This window comes from Triticum dicoccoides, chromosome 5B, assembly GCF_002162155.2.
Source record: "Triticum dicoccoides isolate Atlit2015 ecotype Zavitan chromosome 5B, WEW_v2.0, whole genome shotgun sequence".
Classification (NCBI taxonomy): domain Eukaryota; kingdom Viridiplantae; phylum Streptophyta; class Magnoliopsida; order Poales; family Poaceae; genus Triticum; species Triticum dicoccoides.
The window spans coordinates 454629558-454639230 of NC_041389.1; the positions used below are offsets into that span (position 1 = coordinate 454629558).

Below are 9673 nucleotides of genomic sequence, written 5' to 3' on the forward strand. Positions count from 1 at the left end.
ACATCCCCCCACGTTCGCCAATGACGCCCCAGATGCGGGGAGCGGCATCGCTGCATCCGTTCTTTCCATTCTCCATCGCTGCCACGACCAGTGAGATCCGCACGAGGAGGGAGATGCATCAGGGAGGTTTCACGCTGCTCACCGGCGAAGCCCTCCGACGAGCGGCCAGACCCAGGCGAGGTGGATTTCGTCGGTGAGGCCCTGTTCCCTTCCTCCTCTTCTGCGCGATGGCGAGGTGGATTTCGTCAGTGAGGTCCTGTTCCCTTCCTCCTCTTCTGCGCGATCTGGCCCAGTGGTACGGAACCTCCCTGATTTGGCTTTCTTTTTGCACTCCACTATTCTCCGGCATGTCGTCGTTCGTCCTTTGGTTCCGTGACCTCTGCACCGAGGGGAGACTCTGGTCTTCCTACCTATAAACGTTTTGGTTCTTCTCAATGAAGACACGGCGACGAACTCCACCACGATGAACTGCTCACTTTTAGCTGAAATTCACCTTCCATCTCTATGTAATTCCTTTTATACTCTAACTACACAACAGCTCTAGGTTCGAATTTACTCTCTCCCGTAGGGTCGCCGGGATCCTGACGTTGCAAATTGCATTGCCTGACTGCCTTCTTGCTTAGATCTCTTCCTACAGATGCCTGATTCTTTTTGTTTAATGTGTTATGTGCAGGGTTATTGCCAGGAGTGGTCTTTTGGGTTTTGCGAGAACGGCGTGTCCAGGACTCCAGGTTAAAACCAGCCGCCCTCCGAGCAAGAGCACCATGTACCTCTACTACGAGGGCATGCCAGGTTTTCCACAAGCTTAGCCGCGAGTCATACGACTTCCTCCGCAGGAACTGTAACCACTTGTACTACGCTCTGCCATAATCTCCGCATCCCCAAGCTTCCAAGTAAGGGTAGGAGATTTAGCCTTTGTTCTTCTGATTAGCCACTGAACTAAGGTCTTCTTTATAAAAATTAGTCACTGGACTGTATTTGTAGGCACTGTGTGGTGGTCGTTTGACACATCTTAATATCATGATTTACTATAGAAATGGCCACATATCTGTAGTATTTTTTTGTTCCCAAAACCAGAATTGGTCCAACTGTAATTTTCTTGTTACTTCTCAGAATTGAAGCTTGGTACCAATACTAGCTGCATACCAGTACCAGAAAAAAAAAAATCTGATTTGGCCACACTCCATCCACTGGCTACATACTCGAAGTGGTTGTCTGGATAAATAAAATTAGCGCCCAGTTTTTCAAAGAACGTATTTTCATTTGATTTTTTTTGGAAAATCCAATTTTACTTATAATTCACGTAATAAGTACGCGCAGAGTCTGTTTGGACTAGAAAATTGTAGTATCCATTGAAATTCGCCAGATAGACATACATACTTGTTTCCACTTGAATCCAAGCAAACTATCATGTAAATTAGATAAATTGTACAATTTTTTGACTGAGCCATGAATTTTTGTGATGGCTTACCTACTTTAAAAATTATAATTTATGGTCTTGACAATTGAGGTGAACATGGTCAAGTGCTGAGCAGTTTGGGGTCAGAGATTGACAATTGAGATTTCTTTTCACCAAAAAGAAAACTTTGTACCAATTATTCTTGTCTGTTTTCCACTCTGATGCTTTAGATGTTTAATGGTTTCATAGTCTTTTTGTCTATACAGTCAGTGTATTTGCTAATTGTCAAGTTTGTACAGGTTATGATCATTACCCTTCAACCAGGTTATTTGAAAGAACGTTTAATCCCTTGCTGAGCATAATTTGTGTAGGCAAAAGTAGCAATCTCATTTGTTTGTTCTATTGTCAGAATGACAGATGGTACATGGAAGTAGTAGTGCATGTCAATTCAGTTGGTAATATTGTTGTACTCTAAAGGAATTACCTTATTTTGTTTCATTCTATTCATGTAGGTGCTGTGTGTTTTGCACAAGATAATTACCGTGTAGCAGGTCATGTGCAGTTTTAAATTTATTTAGCACAAGTGTGCATGCACACACACACACACATATAGAGTATAGATCTTTTTGATAGTGTGGCTGTTGTCCTTTATTTACCAGCTTAATATGATTGCTGCCTTGGTCTACTTTATTATTCATAAACGATGATAGGTAGCAATTTTCTTATTCAAGAATAGTTTTCTTTGCAAAGTTGTGTAGAAGAGCGTCATGCACATTTTTCAGAGAGTATTGACATCTGAGAGGGAGGTTCACAGCAAAAAAGAGAAGGGCTGCTTCTTATGCTTCCATGTCATTCTACCTTCAGTTTTGGTAAACAATGTGTGAGCCCAAATATTCAGATCCCAGTGAGCTTTCACATTTAGTTTGACGGAAGCATGTAAAAGTGCACCCAGCAATATATTTTGATGGCACTTGATTTAAAATTATTAAGTGCAGCTGATTGCATAAGATGGTACCTTATGGAAGAACCAAGCACTTAAAGTATATTAGTGTTAGCACTCAGAGTCAGGCAACTGTAAGAATTTGCTGGGTTTAGTTGGTGTTACCTTGTATAATAAGATGGATAAGGGTCGGAGTACTCGCCCAAGTATTTATTTTGATATTATAATTTATATATACGACTCTGATATGCGATAGTGGCTTCCATTTTTAATACAATAGTTGATGTTACTTTTCTGGGATTAGATGGAAGAGGTGAACATTCACTTTATATAATATTCCCGTTCAAGTCCATAACTGATGGAAGAAGTCAGGGTTAACTCTATGTTTCAGGTCCCAAGCTTCAACAATTTATTTGTAATGACACAGTTGATCTTGACTTCCTACTCTTAAGAGTTTATTTGCTCTAACAAGGTATAAAAGAGACACAGACAATCTGCACATATCCTAGCCTACCAGGGATGGATTAATGACTAACTGAGCTTTTTCCTGGCTTTGACTTCAGAGATTGTAGTTAACTCTGTGCCAGGAATATGTAGTTTGGGATTGGTTTTACTACTGAATATATATATAACTTTAGGGCAACTCTTATATTCACTTAGATATTTTAGCTAGCTGAAGAAAAGAAAAAAAATACTTTTTGAATGTGCTATGATTATGCCTGCCCAAGATAGGAAGGGTGATACTTTATTTCCTTTTTGTTTTGTTGAAATCTAATCTATCTTGGAAAATACATCTTTTGATGTATATTTGTTTTACTATCTTTGTTTTTGTCTGAATATTGTGAATGAGCAGCATGAACACGGCGTCTAGAGGAGCACACATAGCAATGGAGTGATGATTGATGAATGATGCCTTCGTTTTCTAGATGGCAAAACTTGTATAAAACACAGTCAAATGTATGTACCCCAAAACAATCTGACTAGGCAAAAGTAAATGAGTATATCTTGATTGGTGCCGAACATACAAAATTGTGGATACAACAATGGAGCTCTGTGGAGCAAGTGAGCAACTAGCACTTGCTATTTACCAGTTTATATATATGCCACCTTTAGAGGGCCACTAAATATACTAATTTCAGGTTTCAGCCCATTAAAGCAATGCAATGACTCTGTACCTCCTCTCTTGTACATTCTTATTTCTTTTTACATTACTATTCTCAAAATAGTGCAACGACAGGGTAACAAGATGATGAGTACGGTTACATGTACCGACCAAGTCGGCTTATTCATTCTCTTGACACTGCTGGATTTGTCTTGTAGTATGTGGCACTTACACAATTCTATATACTTCTTTCAAACCTTCAAAGATCATTTTTGTTTTGTAAATAGGCTTTATCCCAGTATTCTGGCATCACTTTAGTAGCAAGTAGATGTGTCTCTTCATCCCTGATTGCATTATGTATAAACTTTATGGATAATTAATCATACACGATTATTTGACACATTCTCAGAAAGACAGAGACATATCCGCACAAAACATACAACAATTTTGTTAGCTTATCAAGAAAAACAATTCCTAAGAAAATCAGTGAGGCGCGGCGTGCCGCCACGCACTACTCGCTAGTATATAGAAGATGGCAACAATAAAAATATTCTGTTTGTGTTGTTGAGGATCAGCTTGATTTCCGACAGGCGCAATGTTGGACTTAATCGGCGGAAGCATTTGTATTGACCCCATACTTCATTACTTAGAGCATCTATAGCCGGACTTAGCAAATCCGATCCTTCAAGCGAATCAACCTGTGGTTGGATGGTTAGAGGGACAGTGGTATCCCCAGACCATCAGAGTTCAAGTCCTGGTGCTCGCATTATTCCTGGATTTATTTCAGGATTTCCGGCGATACGCTTTCAGGGGGAGGAGACGTTCCTGTCGACGACGAGGTGCCTACGGTGACTTCATAAATTTCAAGATGACATGCCGGCTCAGTCTCTTGAAGGTGCTCATAGGAATAGGGTGTGCGTGTGTGCGTTCATAGAGGTGAGTGTATGCGCGTATGTATGAGCGCTTGCGTTTGTACTGATGTTCAAAAAAATTTTGATCCTGCCCGGACGCGTCCGCGGGCACTGACCGGGCACCTTTTAAATAATATAATCCATATCCGGACACCTCAATTACCATATCTCAAATCCATACAAACTCATGCAACTACGTTGACGCATACGCATCGTCCGACTACTCCATCACAGTACACTAAACATGCCATCGGACTACCAAAGTTTGGCATGTTTGGCTGTGATGGATTCCTCCACAGCTGCCCTTGCCCTTCCCGGCTCCCTTGCCGTCCTTCTCACGAAAGTATCGGTCGAAGAAGCAGTACGGATCGAGCCGGATCTGCTCGTCGCCGGAGTTGTCTTCACCGTCGTTGTCCTCCTTCGGTGGCAGTCCGGCCATGGCACGGACCGCCTGATTCTTCTCTTGGGCGAGGGCGCGCGTGTTCCTCCGTTATTGTTTCTTGACAATGCGAACGCGGATGGCTTCCTCCATTGTGGCCGCCCGCCGCCATTTCCATCGTGATACGAACCTCGGCGACCCTTATCCTCTCCTTCCCACGGCGGACCGCCCATTCCCGATGGGACTCATAGTCTGCCCGATCGATGATGGAGAAAGAGAGGTGTTCCGGCTGCCGGGACCGCGAGGATCCAGCACCAGAGGACCGGAGCATCCGATGAGCCGACGCTATGGCGTCGCGGTGGACGGACCCGTCCGTCGGCCGGGTGTTGTCCTCCCGCGAGCGGCGGAGTGCAATGCGTTGCCTCCTCCAAACCACAAGGGATGACACCCCAGTCAATGAAAGCCAGAAACCGCCGGAGGTGAGCTCGGGTGGCGTAGGGGGGTGGAGTGAAGTGGCTAGGGTTTGCTCCGGCGAGCGGATGGGAACGAATATAAGTGGGATCGGGTGGGCCAGCATGGGCCGGGTTCGGCGTGCCGGGCGTGTCCAGGGGTGCCGGTCAGCCCACGCCTTTGAAGCCCGTTTGTGACGTCCGTCTGGGTCAAAAAAATGTGTCCGGTCAGTGACCTAGCGGCCCGCCCGGACGTATAAAGCGGTCCGGCTGTAGATGCTCTTAATTAACTAGTTTCAAATAGGTGAATTTCCTTTTTACCATCCTACCACATTTCTGCGAGAGTAAGATGGTGTTTTTATGTACGTACCAAGCTGGGATTGCTATCTATCGATTGTGTTTTCCAACATACCGCCCATTTTTTCAGCCTTGCTTTGTGAGAGGTGTCATTTACTTTTGATATGCTTGAAAAGATATTTTTCTGCGGTTCTTGTTTCCGGCATAATCTTCTACAAGTGATATCATAATGTTCTGTTAATTAATATTTTTGTTTGATTATGAGCATTGATGTATGATTTTCATGATCCAGATCTCCAATTTGATGTTTGTGTTTATCCATCCTCTTATTTCTAACTAGTAAGCCAAATGCTAGCACTAAATTTACATTGGATCGTCTTTTTTCTTATGTAGGCATATATAGCTAATCTCAGCCGCCTTGTATTTTTTTTTGCGGGAAAACTATTGATCTATTCATCTTCAATCATTGCAGTACAACGAACATCGAAAATAATAAAAATTACATTCAGATCTGTAGACCACCTAGCGACAACTATAATCACTGAAGCGAGCCGAAGACGTGCCGCCGTCACTGCCCCTCCATCACCGGAGTCGAGCACAACTTGTTGTACTAGACAGTCGGAAAGTCGTCGTGCTAAGGCCCCATAGGACCAGTGCACCAGAACAGCAACCGCCGCCAACGAAGAATAACGTAGATGGGAAGGATCCAAACCAAAGACACACGAAGTTAGACGAACAACGACAAGATCCGAGCAAATCCATCAAAGATAGATCCGCCGGAGACGCACCTCCACACGCCCACCAATGATGCTAGACACACCGTAAGAACGGGAGACTAGGCGGGGAGACCTTTATTTCATCTTTTGGAAGCCGCCACCGTCTCGCCTTCCTGAGCAGAACACAAACCCTAACAAAACTGAGAAAAACGACTAGAAACGGAGCTCTCCCGCTGGCTCTTGCCAGGATCCACTGCGCCCTCATGGCCCTAGGGCCACCAGAGACGAGGCGGACTTGCGGCGGCGGCAGAGAGAAGCGGGAGCCCTAGCTTTTGTTTTGGAGAAGGCCGAGGCGACTCGTATTGGAATCTGTCCGCCTTGTTTTTTTTGCTGCCATGATAGGCCAAATTTTATTTTTAGGATGCATTGTGCTATGGTTTCCATCTTCCTCTCAGCTAATGGAGTGGTTTGCAATAGTGGGATGTTCAGTTTCCACGATATAACTAAACTATATTCATGTATATTGGGATGCATTTACCACCGTTTCATTAATAGCTCTTTCTCTATGTATTAACTCCATTGGATCCCTCCAAATAAATCAGGTAATCCAAGATGAAAAATATAAATTCCAGGATTTACTGAGGGAAAAGAGTATGCCTAAATTTTGCTGCCACGATGGACCAAATTGTATTGCACTAGGGATTTTCATCTTATTGTTCGATCTCCACTGTATAACTAAAGCATATTCATGTACAATCATAGCTTTTACAACTGTTATAGTATCTATAACTGGGCGTCCAAACCCTCCTCAAATGCCCGGGCGAGCCGCCCGGTCACTAATCGGTCACGATTTTTTGACCAAAACGGACGCATGAAACGGGCTCAAACGCCCGGGCTGACCGACACCCTTTATACCTAGCTCAAATATGGGGCGGATAATGGGGGTGCTCGGGCACGCCCGCCACGTCAGACTGACGGCGGGGTCCCAAGTGAAAACGCTAGGAAACCCGGCGATCCGAAGCTTGTCTCCTCCGCTGAACCGGTGGCGTCGCGTGACGCCACTCCGGTGGACCGCTACTGTGTAGCCCGGCTATTTAAGTCGACCGGCGGCACCGAAACCCTATCATCCATCCGCATTTTTCTTTGCATGTCCGCCGCCGCCGCCACTTTCCACTCCACCCGTCCGCCTAATAGCCGTGCCCCCACGCCGCCGGGTGAGGAGCGAGCCATTTCTGACGCCGGAGCAACGACTTGAGCTCCTTGAGCAGATCCGGGCTAGGAGTGAAGCCTGGATCGCCTCGGGGCTATCTTCGGATGTACTGGATCCGGGGGAGGAGGAGGTTGAGGAGGAGGAGGAGGATGTGGGGGATGCTGGCGACGTGGATCTATAGGCGAAGCAGCAGGCCATCCTTGATTCCCTCCGGCCGGAGTCAGCTGTGGAGGCCAGACGCCGTCGCCGGCAGGAGATGGAGATGCAAGAGGCCGCGAAAGAGGTGTAGATGTTCGCCTACATGGATGAGGTCAAGCAGGAGGAGGATGAGCCGGCGCCCCCCTACCCGCCCGTCCAGCCGGCGCCCGGCACCGTCGTCGTGGACATCTTCAACAACGAAGACTAGATAGGGTTTCCCTCAACAACAAAAAAGACTAGATAGGGTAGTACATAGGATTTCTTTTGCATTCTTTGTATGGATTTAGGGGATAAAATATGAGAGAGGCGCATGCAGAGTGATTAATCTGAGACATGACCGATCATTGTCCGTGGACGCACCCGGTCGAGTCCGCGCGCGTTTGAAGGGCCGGATTTGCAAAGTCCGGCTGTAGATGATCTTAATTACTAGAGAGTGAGGTGTACAACAGCGAGGCATGTGCAGGAACAACAAAGAGCCAAGGTAGCACACACTTGCACTTTGGAATTGAATATTCGGTGGTTCGACATGTACCAATATTCAGATTATCCACTAAGTATGGTGCATTTATTTATGCAACACAACACTAGGCCTTGCAATATTAATGTAAGTTAGTGAGCTTCATGTTTAGCAACATAAATCCATGTTGTATTGTTTAGTTAGGAAACAATGATTGTGCTTCTGATCAGCAAGTCTACCGGTTGCTTTCTTATTTGGCCGACGTGCAACATATATGCCTATGTGGGCGGACATTTGCATTGAGAAGAAAATTGGTGGCTTAGGCATCAGGAACTTGGAGGCAATTAATCAAGGACTTATTCTTTCTACGGCATGGAGGTGTTGGGAAACGTTGCATGGAAAACAAAACAAAAATCTACGCACACGCAAGATCTATCCATGAAGATGCATACCAACGAGGGAGATAGTGTCTTCAGAACCCTCGTAGATCATAAGCGGAAGCGTTTGATAACGCGGTTGATGTAGTCGTACTTTCTTCACGATCCAACCGATCAAGTACCGAACGTAGTACACCTCCGCGTTCAGCACACGTTTAGCTCGATGACGTACACGCCTTATTGATCCAGCAAGACGGCGAGGTAGTGGATGAGTTCCAGCAGCAGGACTGCGTGGTGACGGTGATGGTGAAGTTATCTCCGCGGGGCTTCGCCTAAGCACTATGAAAATATGACTGGGGATGTAAACGGTGGAGGGGGCCCCGCACACGGCTAAGACAATATTGTGTGTTGTGCTAGGCACCCCCTTCCACATATATATAGGTGGGGGTGGAGGGAGCAGCTAGGAGGCGCCCCCAAGTAGGTCGAATCCTACTTGGGGTCTTCCCCCAAGTGGCGCCCCCTTCCTTATTTGGAGTGCGGGAGGAAGGAAGGAGGAGGTGCCCCCCCTTCCTTTCTCTCCTGAGGAGGGAAAGGCGGGAGGGGCCACCCCTCCCCTTTCCTTCCCCTAGGGCCGGCCAGCCAAGGGAAGGGGCGCACGAGCCCCCTTATGGGCTGGTCTGCCCCCCCTTGGCACATAAGGCCAATACACTTGCCGGGGATGCCCGGAACCTCTTCCGGTGACCCGATGAGCACCCGCTTCACTCCGAAACACTTTCGGTGTTCGAATACTATCGTCCTATATATCAATCTTTACCTCTCGGCCATTTTGAGACTCCTCGTCATGTCCGTGATCTCATCCAGGACTCAGAACAACATTCGATCACCAAATCATATAACTCATATAACACTATATCGTCAATGAACGTTAAGCATGTGGACCCTACGAGTTCAAGAACTATGTAGACATGACCGAGGCACCTCTCCGGTCAATAACCAATAGCGGAACCTGGATGCCCATATTGGCTCCTACATATTCTATGAAGTTCTTTATCGGTCGTACCGTAATGACAACATACGTAATTCCCTTTGTACATCGGTATGTTACTTGCCCGAGATTCGACCGTCGGTATCTCTATACCTAGTTCAATCTCGCCACTGGCAAGTCTCTTTACTCGTTCCGTAATACATCATCTCGTAACTAACTCATTAGTCATTTGCTTGCAAGGCTTCTTATGATG

General features: G+C 46.0%; 1 protein-coding gene across 2 annotated transcripts; it reads left to right on the top strand.

Moving 5' to 3' along the window:
* On the top strand, positions 1-992 carry LOC119305740. Of its 2 annotated transcripts, none has more exons than XM_037582179.1 (2): positions 1-193; positions 674-992. In XM_037582179.1, exons 1-2 carry the CDS (start codon positions 21-23, stop codon positions 807-809), a joined length of 309 nt encoding a protein of 102 aa, XP_037438076.1. In that variant the 5' UTR covers positions 1-20; the 3' UTR covers positions 810-992. The 2 variants fall into 2 exon arrangements, 1 of the variants encoding a protein (XP_037438076.1); XR_005148761.1 differs by having other exon boundaries at positions 163-295.
* The last annotated feature ends 8681 nt before the right edge of the window (positions 993-9673 follow it).

Coding starts and splice junctions, on each gene's coding strand:
- LOC119305740 (XM_037582179.1), top strand. CDS start 21: ATGACGCCCCAGATGCGGGGAGCGGCATCGCTGCATCCGTTCTTTCCA. Junction 194..673: donor AGGCGAGGTGGATTTCGTCG/GTGAGGCCCTGT, acceptor TGTTATGTGCAG/GGTTATTGCCAGGAGTGGTC.